This window comes from Enhydra lutris, unplaced genomic scaffold (assembly GCF_002288905.1).
Source record: "Enhydra lutris kenyoni isolate GAN:26980312 unplaced genomic scaffold, ASM228890v2 scaffoldscaffold58, whole genome shotgun sequence".
NCBI lineage: Eukaryota > Metazoa > Chordata > Mammalia > Carnivora > Mustelidae > Enhydra > Enhydra lutris.
In genome coordinates, this window is record NW_019154142.1 from 4,299,749 (window position 1) to 4,321,686 (window position 21,938).

General features: G+C 46.3%; 1 protein-coding gene across 5 annotated transcripts in view; it reads left to right on the forward strand.

The window, feature by feature from the left end:
* Window positions 1-21,938, forward strand: part of LOC111158275 (FYN proto-oncogene, Src family tyrosine kinase) — a 209,337-nt gene that overhangs the window by 137,927 nt on the left and 49,472 nt on the right. For all 5 annotated transcript variants that reach the window (XM_022520200.1, XM_022520199.1, XM_022520203.1 and 2 more), the window contains 2 exons: window positions 14,827-15,084; window positions 18,532-18,628. In XM_022520200.1, coding sequence (XP_022375908.1) covers window positions 14,838-15,084; window positions 18,532-18,628 — 344 coding nt within the window. In that variant the 5' untranslated portion in view covers window positions 14,827-14,837. The remainder of the gene's footprint in view (window positions 1-14,826; window positions 15,085-18,531; window positions 18,629-21,938) is intronic.

Sequence of the window (21,938 nt, forward strand, 5' to 3'; positions counted from 1 at the left end):
TTCAGGGGCGCCTGGGTGGCTCAGTGGGTTAAGCCGCTGCCTTCGGCTCAGGTCGTGATCTCGGGGTCCTGGGATCGAGTCCCGCATCGGGCTCTCTGCTCGGCAGGAAGCCTGCTTCCCTCTCTCTCTCTCTGCCTGCCTCTCCGTCTACTTGTGATCTCTCTCTGTCAAATAAATAAATAACATCTTTTTAAAAAAAAAAAAGGATCTGGCTTCATCTCCAGCCACCTTCCCAGCTGCATATACCCATCCCATTAAACCGTAAGCTCCTTTTGAGCAGGAGCCGGGCCCCTTCCCTCTGAGAACCTTGCAAGCTGCCTGGCACGTGTTTCAGTGCTCTGTAAACATGGGAACAAATGCAGAAAGCCCCATGGCACCATGCCCAGCCACACGTCTATCCTCTCATGTATGCTTCCACCCCCTCCTCACCTGGGCCAGGTACATCACGGCGGCTGGCCTGGATGAATTCAGACCCCTCAGTGCTCCCTCCTGAACCCGGGTCCAAATTTGAGGGGCTCCCTCCTAAGTACATATAAGCTCCTCCCAGTCTGGCCCTTGGTTATTACTTGACTCCATACCCACAACCCTTTGCACAGCACCTGTCACAGAGAGAAGATCAAAATATGTTTACTGAATGGAGGCTAGAGGTGGGCCTGGATGTAAAGAAAGAGGTAAGAATGCAAGGAAAATGAAATTGTTATAAATGGGTGATTTGTTACTATGGTGATTGCTGAGTAACTTATATTTGGGGGGGGGTGTTTCTTTGTCCTTCTTATTGTTTTCTGTGCAACTCAGGAGAACAGCTGTACCTGGCAATGCTAGGAAAGAGTCAGAATTGGAGGCTCCCAGTGAGGAGAGGGAGGTGGGTCAGGACCCCAGCAGGTCTCGAGTACCTGAGCTGTGTGCCCTGGGGTAAGTTGTTCTTCACTTTAGCAGCAAAGAGAAGTGGAGGGCATGGTCAGGTCTTCTGAAAACCGCAGTAAGAAAGGACATTTTAGGCCACAGTGCAAAAAAATAAAATAAATGCCGTAGGGCATAGCAGTGCCTAGCACCTGTCACGTCATTAAAACTCCCATAAGACTCATGGTCCAGGCTCTGGCCATGGTAGAGGGATACCTGAGCGTTAGAGGTAGAGGCCATGGTAGAGGGATAGCCAAACCGGACAGCTGGGTCACATTACTCCGTGGGTCCTCGTGATTCATAACAAGCATCTGGGGCTGTGGGGATTGGAGAGTTCTGTGCCTGTTTATAGACTCAGTTCTGCTTGAGTGTGTACAGGAGGGCTCTGGGCTCCTTCAGGAGTGTTAGGCTTGCTATGAATGCTTAGTCCTCCTGGCTGAAGCTTGTTACTCGACGGAGAAGGAAACCAGGCTACACAGAGTCAAGTGATATGTTCTGGGCCACATGGCAACCCCCAGCTTTGTCCCAGGCTATGCTGCTGCTCGCAGAGCTTCTCCAATCCAGGAGCCCGGTACCCCAGCACTGAAATGTCCTGGAGACCTAGGAGCCAGTCCTACGCTGAAGACCTGTAAAGAGAAGAACGCTTAAAGAGCACTTTCAGCCCTACTGCAAAAACTGACATAATGATAGGACACAGCAGTGCCCAGCTCCTGTCACACCATTAAATCTCTCATTCTTTGATCTTTTCAAAAAATATGGAGAAAATGGCCAGGAGTAGAGCATGCTTCTCAAAAGGGAACCCTGGAGGAGTAGAAAGAGGATGTGACTGCCTTAGACACGGATCCTGGTCCCACCGACTGGGTGACACTGGACAAGTTAACTTAAAGTCTGTGAGCCCAAGATTCCTTAACTGTGGAATACCCTTTCGAGGTTGTTCTGAAGATTAAAATGAAATAGCACATGTGAAGTGCCAGGCACAAAATAAGTTCTCAGTAAATGGTAGCTATTGTTAACAATTTGTTATTGTTGTCCTGCTGGCCGGCCTCAGAACAAGTTGAACTGTCAGTATCAGACAAGGTCAGAAGCTCTTATTGGTTTTAGAGGCTATAGGGGAAGAAACCAAGTAAGTGACCAGTAGAGCCACCTTTGACCTCTATGCTGGATACCCTTCCTTCTTGTGGTAGAGTATAGGCTGTCTGTTGTAACAAAAGATCCCTCTTGCTCCTCCTCACAAAAATCCAGTGGCTCCGACAAGACAGACGTTCATGCCTCTCTTGTGTTGGCTCAGAGATCCCACCTCTAAGGCAGATGGGCAGCCGTGCTCCGCAAGACCGTCTAACACCCAGGGTCCTCTGTCCTGCTACTCTGCCAGTCCCTGTTGGGTTGCCATCCTCTGCCTGGCTGAAGCCAACTCACCAGAACTACATCCACTGTCCAGTCCATAGGAAGCGGGAAGGAGGATGGAGAGCAACCCACTGTCTTTTGAAGACACGGGCTAGATAGAACACGTCCATTCTCAGCTGGATGGCCAGGATCAGACATGGCCACACCGAGCTGCAAGGGAGACTAAAAGTGGAGTCTTGGGGTGCATAGCCATTGGCCTCGCTGTGGAGGAGGGGGAAGGTCTGGTGGTGCAGGGAGGGGTCTGCCCCACCCTGTACCTCATCCTCCTGCTACCCATTCTCAGTGACCTGGATTTGTGCCTTGGGGTTGCAAGGCTGTGTCCCTTGTCCTTTGGGCCAAGGACAAGCCCTATCTGATACCACAGTCCGCAAGGGGACAGCCTGCTGTGCAGTCTTCTTTAAGATAAACCCCAAGTTCAATGACCGCGCAAGACACTCGAAAATTCCCACTCTGCCACATTCACACGCCAGGTGAAAAGTCACTATTGAATTGCTTTTCCGTAAATTTTATAAGCAGCGGTGTTTACAAAATGTATGCTGCTATATAAACCACATCTTTCCTTTTCAGATTTGTTAACAGAAACCTGACAGGATTTCTATCTGGTGCCAAGTAGGTCATCAACAAGTGGCCCAGCAACACGTGTTCCTCCCACACAGAGTGGCCACAGTTTGTCATTTTTACGTGCTGTTGGGGAAAGCATCACGGACTGCTTTCAGCGGGCCCCACGTTCTCTTCCTCTTACTTGTCGTTAATTTCCTCGGGTCTCTGCGGGCTCTCAGCTCGCGATCGTGAGTGCGGGCCTCTTGTGAAAGCCTTCCTCGCTCAGCCACCGCGGAGTCAGCCGACCTGGGCTCACCGTGGGTAAACAAAGTAAGGTCGAGGGAAGGCGGAGACAGTCGTCACTCCCTTCAGGCGCGGAAGTGGTAGGAGGAGGCTGGCGAGAGTCCCCGGCCTCTGTGTTTCCTTTGTTCCCCTCATCACTGTCACTGTTGTTCCTTGTCCCAGTAAAGGCCATAGAGTTAGGGGCGTGTTTTCTGAAGGCCTACTTTATCAGCATTCACACCAAAACAGCTGCTAAGAGGCTTTGAAATTCAAAACCAGTGCAAGGGAGGCAGAAGTTAAGGACTGGAGTGTTGCTGATTCCTTGACAAAGTGCCAACAGAAAGATCAGGGGAAGGGGGGAGGGGGGCGGGCCTTCATGTCAGTCTTCAAAGAAAAGACATCTGCCTCAGCGCCAAAAACACAATGCAAGTGGCTTCACAACCAAATTCTCAGGGCGGTGGATTTTGATGCGCTCTGACTTCATAACCAGATAAGTCACCAGTGGAAAAGGGGTCTCATGGGGACAGGAACACAAACATGAGCTCGAGGGCAAAAAGAAGAAAAGTAAAATTTCCTTATTCAAAATCCATTCTGTTTCTTTAAAGGAGTAGATCTTCTTGACTGGAACTGATGAATTAAAGGGAAAAAGAATTCACTGTTTTCTGAAAGGATGAGGCCACATTTGCAGAATCATCTGGCGAGGAACCTCCATCGAGAATAGAAAGATTGGCAGAGGGTGTTTGTTTGGCCTTGGAGAGTGAACCTCCTCAGCGTTCATTCTCCACACTGGCAGGCAGGGGGCATTGATGACGCCTGTTCACCCAGCTGCTTTGTGCTAACATGCTTTCTTTGGCCCCGCCAGGTGACACCCCTATCCTTGGGCCCTTGGCCAGTTCAGCGCAGAAAGGCAGTCTCTACCACTGTGGCCCAGATGTGACACTGACTCTCTTCCAGTTCGTGAAAGGAAGCCTACAGTTTTATTTTTTTTTTCCTCTGGTTGTTTTTATACAACACGGCCAAGGAGTGTAGAAAGGTGTTTGAACAAACATCAACATTAGGAAGAAGCGTCTTTATTGAATCTTCTTTATGTTTCTGAAAAATTTTAGGTCGCATAAACCAATGTTGGTTACTATTCTGTGCCCTGCTTGGAATGCACCAGATTCTAAGGACTGGGGAATTCTAAGCAAAGTCAAAAGTCACCTCATCAAAATGCCAGGCTGAATGCCCCAACAGGAAAGGGTGAGGGCAACAAGAGGAGAAGTGAGAGAAGGGGATAGAATTTTTCTGCCTGGTGCCCTGAGCAAGTCCCTTTGTCTCCACCAACAGCAAGCATCCAAAGAACAAAAGTGTTTTGCTTCATTCTCCCCAGCTCCTTAGGGCCATGCCAGTGCATGGTCTTCAGGCCCTTGCTCACAGAGAGGTCTTGCAGATTCCTTAATAACCTGAACTCCTTGGTTATATTCCAACGTTGACTTGTCCAGAATACTGTCATTCTGACTTTATTGGGTTTCTCCAGGTACCTTGGAGCTTGGGACCCAAACGTTTTCAAGAACCCACTAGTCCAGCCACCTGACTTCTGGTTCTGGTATCACAGATTCTACCACTTGCCACCTACATGGCCCTCTGAGCTGTTGTGTGTCATGGCTTTGCTTAATCTGTGCCCTTAATTATATTTTTGTGGCCACCCATCTGGGTGCATTCGCCACCCCTCCCAGCGCTGCTCCCTCACTGCACACTTCCCAGCACAGATGTTAGAAAGACTCAGAAACCTCTCTGCCCTAGGGGCACCTGGGTGGCTCAGTCAGTTTAGCAGCCAACTCCTGATTTTGGCTCAGGTCATGATCTCAGGGCCCTGGCATCAGGTTCCACACTCAGTGGGTAGTCTGCGTGAGGGTACTTTCTCTCTCTCTCTCTTTCTCAAATAAATTAATTAACAAGAAAAAAGAAAAAGGAATCTCTCTGTCCTTCAGGACCTTTCACCTTTCAAACCTTCCAGGAGGAGAGGTTGCTTCTTAACAGACTTTAGAATCAGTCACTCTCTCTCCCTCTCTTAATTTTTGGAATCAGTCACTTTCTTTCATTCTCTTAATTTTTCAGTTCATAAAGCATACTTCATCAATGTATGGTTATATACTTCTGTATAAATTAAATCAGCAACTGATAAAATTAAAGGGATTATTCCTATTTTAAAACAATGATTTATTCTCATAAAAACTGTGCTTTCTCAGTATAGAAAATCTGAGGGAAAAAAACAGAAGAAAGAATAGTCACCCATAGTGTTATCCACCCCAACACCACCAGCAAGCATCTTGGTATCTTTCCTTCCAGACGGTTTTTTAGGCATTTGTCATAAAGTCACAATCATGTGATCCTTCTTAATAGAATATGAGCATTTTTCTGTATTACTGATTATTTTCTGTAAACTTAAGTTTTAATTTCTGTTTTATTTTACATGATGGGCATGCCTTACCTTTTACTTAGCCATCATCTTCTCATTAAAAAATTAGCTGGTTTTCTAACTTTCAAATTAAAAGTAACATGTCACAGGACCTCTTCATATGTCATTTTTCAAAAAGTGTCTCTTTAGCACAGATTCACAAAGAACAGGCCCGTTTTTTAAGTTTTCTTAGATATATATATATATATATATATATATATATATATAAAATATATAAATATATAAAATATATATATATATATAAAACACGGTCAGATTGGTCTATGAAAAGGTTACACCCTAATTCCTGGTCTTCTATCAGCAATATATGAGAATGGGCATTTAGGGGACCTCCGTCACTATCGGGCAGACTTCCTTTTGAAATTTTGTTAATTGAGAAGTGAAACTCTCTCATTCATCTACATTGTATTTCTTTCATTACTACCGAAGGTAACATTTTCCCATAAGTTTCACAAGCCCTTTTTCCTTTCTTTGAATTGCCAATTAACATGCTTTCCCATGTACCTAATCATAGGGTTTTTTTTAATCTATATAAATTCCTTACATATTAAAATATGAGCCCGAGAGAATTGAAAACATATGTCCACACAAAAGCTTACGCGTGAGTGTTCATAGCCTCATTATTCATACAGCCAGGAGGTGGCAACAAGCCAAATGTCGATCCACTGATGACTGGTAAACTAGTCCATCCGTACAATGGAGTATTTTCACCCATAAAAAGGAATGAAGCACTGATTCATGCTACAAAAGGAATGAACCTTGAAAACGGTGTGCCAGCTGAAAGAAGTCACTCACGAAAGGCCACATGTTATATGATTGCCTCCATACAAAATGTCCAAGTAGGCAAGTCCATAAAGACGTAAAACCACTGGTTACCAGGGGTCGGGCTGAGAAGGGAATGAGTACAGGTTCCTTTTGGGGTAATGAAAATGTCCTAGGATTAGATAGTGACAATATCTAATGTGACCATTAGATAGTGACAATGGTTTCCTTGTATATTAAGTATACATATTAATATCTATTAATATTTATATGTAATATGTACATATATATTAAAAATATTTTTTAAACCACTGAACTATAAACTTTAAGAGGGTGAATTTTATGGTATGGGAATTGTAGATCAATAAAAATAAGATAAAAGTTTAAACCAGTAACCACAAAGGAACCTTTTTTCCTCCCAAAAGAGGTGGGAGAAGACCTGAAAAACTTTATAATCTTTGCTCTAATTCTTTCTGAACCCTTTGGCATAGAGAGTTAAAACATATCCTTGTTTTTTATCAGCATTTCCCTCTTGTCTTAACCCTGAGATCCGAAGTGAGCATAAGAAGAAAATGTTCTCCCCTCCTTTTGGAGCCTTTCCATGATCTGGTGTTAAAACCTCATTTGGCCATTTGGGTTTGGGGATGGTTCCAGCTCTTCATTGGCTGCAGTGTTAAATCTCACCATCGGGGTCGAATGCTTCCATTTCTTTTTTTATTAAGTACTTTTGACTCTCTGGGCATCCGGGAATGGAAGGTTTTAGAGAAGGGAAAGGAGAACTTGCTGCAGGCAGTGAACCACTGCTTCTCGGCGTGGGGGTCATTTGAACAAGACAAACCAGGTGGGGGAGCCAAAAAAAAATCTTCTAGGTACAAGGAATGTGGTTTGGTTTTTTTTTTTTCTTAAAGTGATATGACATTTGTGAGAGTGATTTATATGAGTTCATACAAATATGAGTTGTGTGCCATGGAACAAGATCCGTGGTCCTCGCCCTCCAGAGGACCTTGCAGAGTCACATGCAAATGGTCATCCAACACCACCTCTTGTTATTTTCAAAGGAAAACTTTGATTTGCTTTTTAAATAGGCTCCGTTCTCCCACTGTTGCATGTGGCTGGTGTCTTCACTGTATGCGTTCCTGTGTCAAAATCAGTCTTTTCACCGCAAAGATGTGACATTTTATTGTTGGGGGTGGGGTGCTCTCCCTCATGGGACTCCACCAAGAGTAGAAATCTGTTATTTTGTGCTTGAAGGAGGCCTTGTCTGTGCTCTGTTTATACGGTAAATATGTTCCAGAAAGTTTTGCCTGTAAAGCAAATCCTGTTTTAAATGCAGTCAGCAAGCTCACTATACCAAGGAAACCAGTGCTCATTCCTTTGTGGTATACATCAACACTCACCACATCTAGGAAATAGCAGGAAACTAGGGGGAATGTCAGTGCCGTTAGCCCAAATATTCATTAAGACCCTACACCACATGGAGGAAGCCAGGGACTCACCACGCCTGGCATGGTCCCAGCACCCTCACAGAGCCTATGGTCTGGGTGTGGGCAGGGTGTGAATGTGGGGGTGGGGGGTGAGGTCCAGTCCCTGATGTCAGGGCCCCCATTAGTCATACACATGAAGCTGGGCTCTGGGGAACTAGGGGGCCATCCCCACAGGCCCCTCTGACCACATACCCACAGCCTTGCATGGACTGGCCAAGGGTCCATGGGGCAGGAAGCAACTCTGGTCCACAGGCTCCATGTGCCAGCCACGGAATCAGTCTGGCTGGCTTCACATCCTGTCTCCATCCCTCACAGAGCTGGGGACAAAGTCTCAAACCTCTCTTCTCCTCTGTTGTCAAATGAGGGGAAAGCATGATACTTCTAAGGACTGTCATGAGGGTCGAGTGACATAGGATGTTCCAGTACATAGCATAGTGCCCGGAGTACAGTGAGCCCTCATTTAATATTGGTCGTCACTACCAAGATTGGAGCCTTCCCCTTAGTGGTGCCCATTCCACCAAAGCAGTATTCACTTTCTCTTGCTGTGTTACAAATTACTACAAATATAACAGCTTAAACAGCCCCCGTTGATTAGCTTGCAGTTCTGAGCATCTGGGCATGGCGTGGCTGAGCTCTGGGCTCCCAAGACTGCTTTGGCCAACAGCATTCTCCTCTGAAACCTTGACCAGGAAAGAATCCATTTCCAGGTTCTTGGCCCACTTCAGGTCCTTGTGGTTATAGGACTGAGGTCCTCATTTCTTTGCTTTTTGCCAGCAGGGGGTTGTGCTCGGTCCCTAAAGGCCACCCATATTTCTGGCCACATAGCTCCCTCTGTCTGCCAGGCCAGCAGGACAGAACGTCCCTGGGATGCCTCTTACACTTTGTATCTACTTCAGAGAGAGCCCAGTCACTGTCAAGGGCTCACTTCATGAGGTCACTTCCACCTGGGATAATTTCTCTTTGTTGAAGTCAGCCATGCCTAATGAAATAGCCTAATCGAGGGAGTGATTATCCCGTCAGTCCTAGGGATGATACAGGGTTTGTCACAGCAAAGGCAGAAATCCAGGGCTTACCTTAGAGTTCTGTTTACCACACCACCTTTTCAGCAAGGCACAGATTTTCACTCCTTCCTTCCATTTGGTAGCAAAGAAGCAGAGTCCTGTGTATTCTTTTTTTATAGCCAGTCCGGGACTACTGGCTGGACCCCACACCAATACTGTATGTGGTTCAGGCCTCAAGTATTGATGTGCCCAACATCCCATCCCAGCTGTGACCTTTTCCCGGCCTTGGGGTCTTGGGGAGTGTCTGCACTTCCAAGACAGTCCAGTGTGGTCCTGCTTTCTCTCCGGCCTCCCCAGCCAGCAGTGGCCCTTCTGTCCAGGGTATCCCCAGAAGACAGCACCACCCTACTCTCTTGTGGGGTGTCAGGACCCAATGTCTTCCAAAGAGGAAAGTCCCATCATAAAGGATTGAAAGTGCTGGGAAATTTGGGTGACAGGGTCCGTGTCCCAATGGCCCTTGCTTCCACCGTGGCACTCACATGTCTCAGAACATTCTGCTAACAGCACTTACACGGTGTGAACGAAAGTAAGCCTTCCCTAGGCTTTCAGAGGATTTGTTTGCTCGGTGGAGAATGTAGCTAGATACCTCTGGTGGATTCTTTTTTTTTTTTTTTTAAGATTTTATTTATTTATTTATTTGACAGAGAGAGAGAGAGAGATCACAAGTAGGCAGAGAGGCAGGCAGAGAGAGAGGGGGGGAAGCAGGCTCCCCTCTGAGCAGAGAGCCCAATGCGGGACTCGATCCCAGGACCCTGAGATCATGACCTGAGCCGAAGGCAGAGGCTTTAACCCACTGAGCCCCCCCAGGCGCCCCTCTCTGGTGGATTCTTATGGCTGTTTCCAATCTGACAAGGATCAAGAACCCCCTACCATGGTTCTTCTGGCCAGAAGTCAAGTCATTTCTGATGTGTTGCTACCACGTCTCTCCCTCTTGCCTCATCTTACTACTGTTGACCAGAAAAGGGTGGTGGCTCATTAAACTACCAGTACTTTCCGTGTTTGCAGAAGTGTCTGAAACCGTGCCGTCCATCTACAATTCAGCTTTAAGTTCTTTCTCAGCTGTCTCCATCTCAGTTGCTTATGTTTGGTTTCTAGTTTCCCTTCCTTGTACCTTTGCTTTTATTATGATTTTTCACCCAAGTAAATGGGAGACTAGCTAAAGGGGTGGTGAATGGTACTAGTGGGAAATATGCCACCACATCCCAGTGCAGGCCAGTGTGGCCCGACCTGTCGCTCTTCCAAGTCTGTGCTGCCAGCAGCCAGGATGGCAACTTATGCGTCAGGGCCCTCACTTCCCCACACCCACCTTGGCTGGTTTCTGAGGCAGAAGTGCTCACACTGCTGAAATTAAAATTATTTGTTGTCATTTCACCTTCCCTCCTCCTGCCATCCCTCCTTTCTACCTACAAGTGTATGTGTCTCAGAAGGTAATTTGCTTTTGCAGAAGACTGCTGGTGCCTTTCCCCCTTTTTGGTACCTAGCTCTCTGAACTCTCCTCAGAAGTCCTGCTGTTATAACCTGAGTGGACGGGTGTTACTTTGCTGAGTGGTGTACAAGGCGATGTGAGCCTATCTGTTGTACCTGTGTTTAATGTGCACCAAGCAGCTGGACTGTGGTCTGCGGCGTTGCTGGAGGGAAGGTGTGTTCAGCCGGACTCATTCTGGATCACAGCAGCCTGTGCCCAGAGTCGGGCATAGAGTCCATCTTTCATGTCAGCTTCCATCCACCACACGAGGGCATATGTGAAGGAGGACTCTGAGGCCATGTGTGGCACAGCACGAGACAGTGCCGCGATCAGCTGATGGCATCTGCCGTGCTCACAGAAACAGGGTGTGGCGGTCCTTGGATTCTCCCTTGGACAGCTCTCTCCTGAGCTGCTTAACGCTGCTGGCACATACAAGATCACAGTCCTAAGGAAATTTTATGTAAATCTGGTTTTCCTTGCATAGTAGCGAGCCCTTTAGTTTTGCCAAAGGACTGAAGAATGGTAGGGGGAGGGGAGCCTTCGGGGCTATAACCCAGACGCCTTGACCACAGTCACTGGATCTTACTGGTCAAAGTGCTTGTCCATCAGTTTCCTAGAAACAGCCCCATGGAGAGAAGCATGGCCATGAGTTCATGGCGCAGGATTTACTCGTCAGAGTAATGCCAAGGTCCCACCTTTGGAATGGCATTATTCCGTGTTTCCCAGTGCCCCACAGATCTCGGCAGGTATATCAGTACATCTCGTGTTCATAATGAACCTAGAGCATTGGCCATAAGTGCCACACCACAGAACTATGCATAAAAAAGGATGTTTTTATTTTAACTCGAGTGCTTAGAAGTTTGTCTCATGGCAGGGAGCCTGAAGTCACATTGGGTACAGCTCACAGAGCGGCTTCTGACTCTTCCGTCAGGAAACGGTTAGTCTGACCGCCCCAAGTGGGAGGAAGAAGACCACAAGTTCTTATACAAATATTTTCGTTGTGATTAACTTTTAATGTCTTGAGCCTGCATTGACTGATTTATTTCAGTTTCTTTGTCAACGAAGGGAAGAGAGTAAGCCAAGACCTGTCCAGAAACATTTCTTACTCAAAACTGCAAATGTGTGAAGTGGTAACAGAGCTGTCCCTTCTACAAAAGAGAATTCTTTTCTCCAAAATGATTTTGATTGAGTTTTGGGTTTTTGCATCGTAATCGTTTAACAAATATTTATTGAGCTCCTACAGTATGTGGCGCCGTTCTAGACCCTCAGGATGCAATGCGAAAACCAAGACAGAAAATAATCCCTGCCCTCGAGGAGCTTACTATCTCCTCTTACTTACTATATCTTACTATACTTTCATTATTTCATAGCTGTACAGATGGTGTTAGTTGTTTATTCCAGTGGTAATACTTTTTCTTAGTGGATTGTAAAAGACGAGTTTTTTTCTTAGTTTGGTTAGGTATAAGGTCCTGCTTCCAGTGGTGTTCTGTTGTGTCATTTTTGTTCTGTTTTGTTGAACTTGAAAGAGTAGTTAGTAATGAGAGTTCTCATTGGCTTAGATTCTTTTCTCTATCACAAGGAACACACTTCTAGGGGAGAATTAGCATTTTATACCAATTTTTAAAACTGTGTCCTTCTACCTAGCCTGCCTGTTCTCCTAAGAAAAGCATTGTGAATTGCATATTGGTCACACATATAAGGGAAATAGCTGTTAGATAGTGTTTTGAAGAAATGGATGTAGATCTCTTTCTCCTCCATTAATCAGAATTTCTCTACCTTGATGCTCTTAACATTTGGGGCCAGTTATTTCTTTGCTGTTGGAGGTTGTCCTGCGTTGTACAATGTTTAGCAGTATCCTTGGCCTCTACTGACTAGGTACCAGTAGTGCCTCTTTTCCCTGAGTTGTGGCAACCAAAAGTGTCTCTAGACATTGCCTGTTACGTCCCTTGGTGGGTGTGAGAGGAGTAAAAGTCAGCTCCAGCTGAAAACCGCTGTTGTCGATAATGTGATACTGTGATTCAGTTCTCACAGCTTCCAATTACAGTAGATCAGTGAAATCCCTGGAAAAAAGCACCGGGGACAAGAACTGTCTTCTGTTGGGCCTTTGTGGGAACTTAAAGCAACTTTCTGCCATAAAGGAGTTAATATAAAATAAGCAAGATATTTCTCAATCCTGTGAAGCAATACCCACAACAAATGATGAAATTCCTTCAATAAATCATGCCTTGGACATAGTTTGCATTTCCTATTGGAAATTCGTTAAAATGGCATTCATCTACCATAAGTTAGAGAGCATATTGGACCCAGTATATTGTAAGTTAATCTTGAATGATTTACACATAAATGTGTTCCAGATTGGGTGATCTCAACTCAGGCAGTGGGCGGCTCGTTTCCAGACATTTCCATCAGGAACTGACATTGAATTCCACAAGTATTTATTGAAATGTGTAATGTAAGAGGACATTAGAGCAGTCTGATGCTGCTTTCATGTCCCTTTTCCCCAGAAAGGGCGTGCTCAGAACAGTGCCCCCCACCAAGAGTCTCTGTATCTGATATGACATTACCCACTTTGGATTGCAAGATACTAAGAGCAACTAGTGCTTTCATTCTTCTTCACGACTGTCCCTTCCATTCCCGTACCAGCTTTGCCCTCCCCAGTGAACACATGTAATTACATATGATGTCATGCATTTCTTATTTGATCCTTTGGTTCCATACGGGCCACTCTTCAGAGTTTTGGAAAGGACATCCATTGCATGTTCTACCTACCCCCATCGACCTGATAGGTATTACAGTCCAAAGTACGATCATTTAACCAAATTAACCTTGTATTTCTGAATCCTCTTTCTTTCTCACATATACCAATAGATTAAAAAAAAAAATGCATGGTCAACTGCTGATGTTAGTTGCTGAGAGAAGGGTTGGTCTTGGCTGCAGAGAGAAAGGGTGACAGAGAAACATACTGGGCTAGAGAATTCTCCTTCACTCATCTGATTGCCTGTATAGAGCACCTACTGTGTGCCACGCACTGGCATTATAGCTATGACAAAAGTGGACAGGGCCCTGTTTTCCTGGAACCCACAGTCCACTGGGCCATGAGATAAGTGGTCAAACCATGTTTTAATATGGCAGAATAGGTGCCATGATGGGAGAAATCAAGATGCCGGGAGAGCACTTAGAAAGAGCATCACCCCAGCCTTGGAAGGTGGGTGCGGGGATCAGAGAAGGCTTTGCAGAGGAAGCAGTGTCTTACCTGGAACATGAAGGGTATGTTGCACTTCAGGAAAGAATGTTCCAGGCCACGTTCCAAGGCCTAAAGGAAGGCAGAAAAAATTGAACCTTTAAGTAACTGAGAAGTTCGGCATGTCTGGATAGTAGAGTGTGAGACGGGGAGAGTGAGAAGTAAAACGGAAGCAAATAAGGTTGCTTCCCAGGATTCTGATTTGAGCAAGTCAGTCATTGATGGTGGCATTTCTACAATAAACATAGAAGTAGGTTGGAGGAGGGTGGGGTGACAATGACCTGAGCTTTCAATCCACCACTAACTCTGGAACTTGAGATTGATTTTTTTTTTAATATTTCTGTAAGATGTCAAAAGCTAATGGAAATTTGGAAAGTTAATTAGCAGCTGAAAGTGATTTTGTTACTGTAGGCTATCATGACATCCTGCAAATATACCCAGACCTCTTTGTTTCTACCAATTTTATTCTATTTTTTAAATTTTTTAAAGGTGGGGAGAGGCAGAGGGAGAGGGATAGAGAGAATCTTAAGGAAGCTCCACCCCTAGCCCAGAGTCCAACGTGGGGCTCAATCTCACGACCTGAGATCATGACCTAAGCCAAAATCAAGAGTCAGACATTTAACCAACTGAGCCACCCAGGTGCCTCTAATTGTATTTTTCATCCAGCAACGATTTCTTAATTTTGATACTTATCATCTGACTGCTTAAAATTCACCAGGTGTGTGCCTGAATAATGGGCACCCATGAGAAAAGAATTATGATGAGCTGTTCAGGGGCTATCTTCTGGCTTTTCCAGCACTCCTCCACCCTCTTGCTTGGATTTTTTTCCCCCATAATGGAGGTTTTATTCTAATATTGCATGGACTCACTTTCTAGAGCATATATTATCCTTTTAGATAACTGAAGAAAAACATAGTATGTGGTCTTGGGCTATCTTTAAGCAGGTGCATAATGTTTGAGGATTTTAAGGGGTGCAGGCCTCATTTCAGGACATCGCTGCCTGGTGACCATACTCTGTGTGGCTCCTGTCACCCTGAGCACAGGAGGAACGAATGTGATTGTCAAGTTAAGGCCATGAGATCGCTTCTAACCATCAGCCCTAGCCACTGCCTTTCCTCCTGTCCCTTTTAGGCCTGAAAATGGCCAAGGGCAAGCCTTATAAATGATCCCTCTTTCATCCAGCAGCCCCGCAGCATCAAGTTCATGTGGCTCCCTTTTGTTTTCGGCAGGAATTTAGATAATGGGCTGTGTGCAATGTAAGGATAAAGAAGCAACAAAACTGACGGAGGAGAGGGACGGCAGCCTGACCCAGAGCTCCGGGTACCGCTATGGCACAGACCCCACCCCGCAGCACTACCCCAGCTTCGGCGTGACCTCCATCCCAAACTACAACAACTTCCACGCAGCCGCAGGCCAAGGACTCACCGTCTTCGGGGGTGTGAACTCTTCGTCTCATACCGGGACCTTGCGTACCAGGGGAGGAACAGGTAAGAGTGAAGCTGTTCTGCATTCTTTTGTCTACTGAACATTCCTGTTCCAGGCTGCTCCCTTTGACTACGGATTAAACATTAAGTTTTTCATCAGTCTCCATCTCTCCACTGCCAGATGAAGGGCTCTTAAAACAAAAACAAAAACCGAAACAAACAGGACTTGATGGACTGAGGAAATGCTGGCTTCAGTGAGGCGAGGTGCCCCCAGGTTGCCACTCTGGGAGGATTCTGCGTGGGTTAGGAGACACACAGCTGGCTCTAAGGTACTCTAGGCCAATCGGTGGTCCCAGCCGTGGCTGGCTGACTCAGAATAACTAGCAGCTTTCTCAGAACACTGAGTCCCATCCCAGATCTTTTGAATCAGAAGCTCTGGGACTGGATCTGAGACTGTCATGTTTTGAGTCCTCTGGATATCGGTGCACTTTCCTCCCCTCCCCCAGCTAAGAGCCACTTCGCAGGCGGTAGCACCTTCTCCCTCATCTTCCTAATCTCCAGCCTGCCTGTCACCTCCCAGCCAGTGGGGACATTTGGCGGCATCCCTTTTTGGCCGTTCCTCCTCATTAATGCTCTCTCTGATCTTCCCATCACCTTCCATGGGACGCAGTTTATCAACCCTCAAGTGTATCGTGATCTCTTGTATCTTAAAATCACATTTTATGTATCCTTAAGGAATCCTTCTCTCTCTCTTTTTTTTTTAAGTTTCCTTCCCTTTCCCACCATGACGCTCTGTTTTACTGCCATGTACATTTGCTGACTTAGCTAATACTTTGTAAAATATCTGGCATACATTCTCAGACATATGTTTCGCAGAATATTTGTAAGTTATCTCATGCATCCTTAGCCTTCCAAATCATCTCCCAGCATGTGAATCATGGTAACTAGATATTTGACATTATTTGTTCCAAAACTGTTTTGTTTATTAGAAAAGTTTAAAGAAATATACGTCAGCCATTATGCTCTTGGCTCACCTGGGAGCAGAAGTCTTTTATGAGGACCCCACTGTGCCTTTTTACCTGGGGGGGTTGGCACTACTGAGACATTAGCAGGGTTTTGGGGGTTTTTTTGTTTTGTTTTTCCCCTCTGCATGCCACATGGCAGTATAGTTCTCTCCAGGGGACCTGACCCAGAGCTTTAGGCACCACTTCATTGTGTTGTAGTGGATCCAACTTTCTCTTTAAAGTAGGCCCCGTGTGAGCTAATGAGTGTTAGCACACTCACTAATCTTTCCTCCCTTCCTGGAAAGCACCTGGAGTGGAGGGAGGAAAGAAAGAAGCATTCTATGGAAGTCTGTCTCTGAGGATGCGGGAGGGGGAAAAGAGCCAAAAATGCACCAGCACACACTTCCTGTGCCTGCTGAGTTCTCGCCAACCAGACTGAGTTCTGCTGATGCGGACATTGACCTTGCTCATTCATTCATGAATGCTGGATCTGAATCCCTGTGTCTGCAGGTATCATTCATAAAGTCGCTAGAAAGGGATAATTGCCTTGAACATGGGAGTCTACACTGTAGTCAGGGACAACCTTAATATAAGAGGCCACCTGGTCCCTTTTAAAATTTGGAAGTTAATACACAGTACTCGCAAATGTTGGCAGATTTCTCTGCCTTGTATTATTTGGCTTTGTTATATGTGTGTGTCTGTCTCTCCATCACTGTGCTTAGTGCTTTAAGGCCGAGAACAGCGTCTGTGTGCCCCTGTGACCTCCTTTGACTCTCCCCTCCATCCTTAAAAGATCAAAACCCCAGTGAGAACTTACTGGCCGAGCAGGGAGAGAGTGGGAGACTGGAAGTGTCTGTCCTCGTGCGCCTTATCGTCCACACGATAGAGCTTGGGTTTGTTTTCGAATTATGTAACAAAAGGAATCTGTTAATCGACTGTTCAATGAGAACAAGCATGACTTTACAGGCTTCCATGTCTTTGTTTTAAGCCACTTTCTAACCTTTCAAAGAAATTGAAAGTTGCCAAATGAGCCCTGCTACTTTGCACGGTCAGACCTTCTGAATGCCAGTTCTCCCCCAGGAAGTCCCACTTGGGATCGGGTAGAAAAACAAGCCCTGCCTCCTTCTCTGGTCTTCAAATAGTCCCACAGGCACATCTGCTCCCTTGGAAGTACTGACACAGCAAAATGGCGGCTTGGTAAAGCGTGGAATCCATGCCGTGCGTTCTTTAGGCCACTAAAGGCACTTTGAAGTGTGCGGAGATCAAAATGAGGAGCCAGAGAGTGGAGAAATGGAATGTATTAGTTAACAACGGATGCATAACATGTTACTACAAACTTAGCAGCTTTAAGACAAAGCATATTTAGGACCTCACAGTTCCTGGGGGTCAGAAATCCAGGAATGGCTTCTCTGGGCGCCCCATTTCAGAACCTCTCACTGGCTGCAGTCAGGGGTGTCGGCCGGGCTGCAGTCACCTCACAGCCCAGCTGAGGAGGATCTGCTGCCAAGCTCGTGTGGTGCTGGCAGGACTCAGTTCCTCGTTGGCTGTTGGCCAGAGGCCACCGTCCGTTCTTTGTCATGTGTGTCTTTCCAACATGGCAGCTTGCTGCATCAAAGCGTTCGGGCCACAGTGGCAACACGGAGAGTCGGCTGGGAAGACAGAAGTTGCCATCTTCTGAAGCCTCGTCACTTACGGGACATCCCATCACCTTTGCCATGTCCTCTTGGTTAGAAGCAAATCACTGGGTTCGCCCACACTCACAGGAGGGGGATTACACACGAGCAGGAATGCCAGGAGGTGGGAATCATGGAGGACTGTCTTGGAATTCTACCCACTATATGAAGGAGGTCCTAAGTCAAATGGGCTGCTGGAAATTTCCTGTTGTTAACAGCAGACTTGTGCAGAGCAAGAAGGGCCTCTGTGGGGAGTCCACCAGCTGAGAAGACGTAGGGGGGGTGTGAAGAGGAATAAGGACTACAGATCACTGCAAGGGTAGGCAGACTTGTGGCAGGAGAGAGGGAGTCTCCAGAGCAACTGCAGATGCCAAGAGCAAGACATCAGTTGGGGTGAGCATTTGTGAGAGGGTCTTCTCAGACCCAGGCCGCAGAAGGAGTCTCCCGTTACAGTCTCCATTACTGTGAGGTCACGGGAGAGAGGGATCTGTTTTACCCTCACCCTAACGTGGGCTCCTGAGAGGAAGGGAATCTGTGTCTTTAACTGACGCAGTCCTCTGCAGATCTGACCTCTAACACTGCTCTTGGTTGTGGACATGATATTAATATCTGTCTCTTCCCGAGGACTCGTTCAGAGATCGCACAGTGCTTCCCCTGCAAAGGGCGAGGCATGACTTCAGCCCCACCACCCTGGTTTCATGTTAATTACATCACCGCACCATGTTATCTCTGCTGATTAGATGAAGATTGTGAGAATGAGATTTCAGTGAACGATGTCATTTCTTGGCATTAATTTCCCCTTGTGTAATAATCTCTCCCCTTTTGGTTCTCAGGAGTGACCCTGTTTGTAGCCCTTTATGATTATGAAGCACGGACGGAAGATGACCTGAGTTTTCACAAAGGAGAGAAATTCCAAATACTGAACAGCTCGTAAGTTCGGAGAGGGACAGGGAAGTGTGCATGTCTTTCAGATTGAGAAAGGATACTTGTGTTCCCAGTCTGTGCCTTTTTAGTTTCTGAAATGCTAAAAGAACACTTGCTGAATTCAGTAACGGGTAACAACTGAACTTGAGACATGAAGAGTTGACGAGCCAGTGCAATATTTTACAGGGCTGGTGTCCAAGGAGCTTTTTGGAAGACACCACAGTCTCAGAGTTGAGGCTTTTGGTTTACAGGTTGGAAAAGTTCCGGTTTCGCCCCTTGTAGATCTGTGTTTTCAGATGATTGGCACAAAGCTTGGCTATCCACACCACCGTCTCTCTGCCTTGACATGGGTTGTTTGGGGTTTTTTTGTATTTTGCAAGATGCACTATCTGAGCCCTCACTCACAGCCGGCAACAAGTTCCTTCTGTTTTCAAAACTGCTAAATACTCTGATTGGTGAGGCTCTGGAGGCGTTGCCCCATAGTGAAAATTCGCGAGTGACTGAAATCTTTGTGAGAGGGAAGGAGAAGTGACTTCGCCCACTTGCGAATGACTACAATATGCGTTTTAAATGTGACCCATAGGAACAACAGTTAAACAGGCAATGGGGACATTCTAAGGGTAAGAATCACTCACTGTAATTCTACACTTAAGACCTATAAAAGAGTAAACATGGTATATATGATATTATATATAGGGAAACATATCTCCCTGTAGGTTTTAAATATTGCCTCTATTAGGTTAAGGCAGAATGCCTGTCCATGAACTTCTGGCCTCAAAGAAAATGGTGGTGGGAACTCCCGGCTGGTGCAGTCTATAGACCATATAACACTTGATCTTGAAGCTGTGAGTTTGAACCCCACATTGAGTGTAGAGTTTACTTTAAAAAAAAAAAAAAAAAAAAAGAGGGTAGCTAGCTCAATCAGTTAGGCATCTAACTCTTGATTTGGGCTCAGGTCATGATCTCAAGGTCGTAAGATGGAGCCCCATGTGGGGCTCTGTGCTGGGCATGGAACCTGCTCAAGTTTCTCTCTCTCTTTCTGCCCTTCCCCCACCCACTCAAAAAAAAAAAAAAAAGAAAATGGTGATGTCCCCATCAGCAGTCAGGCCTCTTACCCTGTAGCTCAAGTTTTCCTTGTGAGCACTCCCCAGGGACTGGGAAGGCATGCCACCCCAGGGCTGGGGGCCCACCAGGAAGTCCTATGCCACCAGCTCCACTTGCTGTGTTCTCCATTCCCTGAGCAAACTGTGATGGCAGAAGGACCGGTCAAAGCCTGGCTCTTCAGCTTTCCTGAGAGCTCCAGCAAGAGGAGAGGGGAGCGAGGGGAGCGAGACGGCACCCCAGAGCATCCCTGTCCTGGGAAAGACAAGTGGTCATTGTAACAGGGAACTCCCTCGGGCCTGAAAGCTGCTTCCTTGGAAAGCCCACCCCTTCCTGGGATGCCCCCAACTCTTAGAATACACCACCTTTCAAGGACAGGTGCTGGGTTCCTCCCACAAGAGGTCACCCTTCTGGATCTCGGAAAATAGTGTCTACACAGTAGCCGCAGGGTTGCTCGTTTTTTTTTTACTTATTATTGTCATCATTAATGGGTATGGGTGGGGGGTTTTTTTGAACTTTTTAAATACATGCAGAAAACTGCATGTGTCAGAAGCGTGCATGGTGGTGGTCACGCAATAAATTGGGCTTAGTGCTGCCTAACTTTACACTTGAAAGTGGTTGAAATGGTAAATTTTGCTATGGGTGTTTTACCACAATGTTTTCAAAGTGTACAGTTTGCTGTATTTGCACAAACTGAATATCCCGTGCAACCAGCACCCAGATCAAGAAGAATGTGACCTGCCCCCTACAAGGCCCCCATAGCCACAGAGATTTTTTTTTTTTTTAATAGAAAACAGCTGCCATTTATTACAGCTCCTCTGTGCCAGCTATGTACTCAGTCGCAAGTGTTCTCATGCAGGCAGTTGTCTGTGACGTGCCTCACAGTCATGGTTCCACATACTAGGAGCCAGAGGCTGGAGTTAGGGAGCTGCCTGGGTGCCCAGAGGAGCCAGCAGGGGGCAGAGCCACGAGTGAGGTGTGGGAGTGGCACCCTGAGGACTGTGTCAGGTTTGGTCTCAGAAAGACCCAGAGGACCAACCCCCAACCTCCAGCCCAGAGAGGACTGAACCTTTCAAGATACATGAAAGTTTAGGTCTGCTGGGAGGTGGGAGAGAGGGGAATTGGGCTTTGATCTCTTCTGATCTATGATTCCTTATTGTTATTTTGATTCTCAGATGAATGCTTCTCCTCTGAGTCTACCTGCTTTGAATTCTGAAATACCCTCCACTTCCCCTCCCTGTACTATATAATTTTCTCTCAGTCCCAAAGCTGGTTAGAACTTCTAACCAACTTCAGAAAGGTGAGAACTAGGGAGGAGTAGGAAATACCACCCAGCTCTTCCTCTGCTGGTTTGTCCACACTGCAAGGCGATCCACACATCAGATCCTGGGACCCTTGGAAAGCCAGTCCTTGCCAAAGTCAAATTTGTGACTTCTTCCTTTGTTGATCTGGATAGGCATCCAGATCGACAATGGCATCCAGTTGAAATTTTGAAGAAACATTCCAGGAAGATCCAGTCTATCTCAATCTGTGTTTTATGATTTACATGAATGGCCTTTCGTGTTTTACAGGCTTTGAGGCTCTGGCCTTGTTCTCTTATCAGAAAATATTACAAAGTTTTTTTTTTCCCTTATATAATGTTCTTCCTTCTTGCCAGTGAAATTCCTCATCTTACATGCCATTTAAATGCCCTTTTCCAGGGTTATGGGGGGAAAAATAAGGTTTTTACAACAAATACAGTATCTTGAAGTAAAGGGTAATAATAGGGAAGAGGAAATCATGAAGGACAAACAAAGCAATAATAGAGAACCAGATGGCAAGCGCCTCCTTCCCCCTCCCCCAGTCCCTCCCAGCCCCTAGCTCTCCTCCACTGGGGGGAGGGGAATGGCACTCTGTTCTCCCTGGGGCAGCTGCCACACCTCCTAGTACTTGTGTCCTCCCACTCCTTACCCCATCCAGAGGCAGAAAGAGAAGGCGGCAGGGCTGGCCTTTGTGTTTTCAAGTGTGGCAGGACCCGGGTGGTATAAGTGTGTGCTTGTGCCCCGAGCCAGTGGCACGGCCGCCCGGCATGGGGTAAGGGCTCTTCAGGGACCCATTACAAGTACTCGGTGTAGTGCACTTGCACATTAATAAACTTGAACCCATTTTACAGACTACTTAAATGCATCTATTTTATTCCCTATTTTCACATTTCGTGACTTGGTGATTTACCACC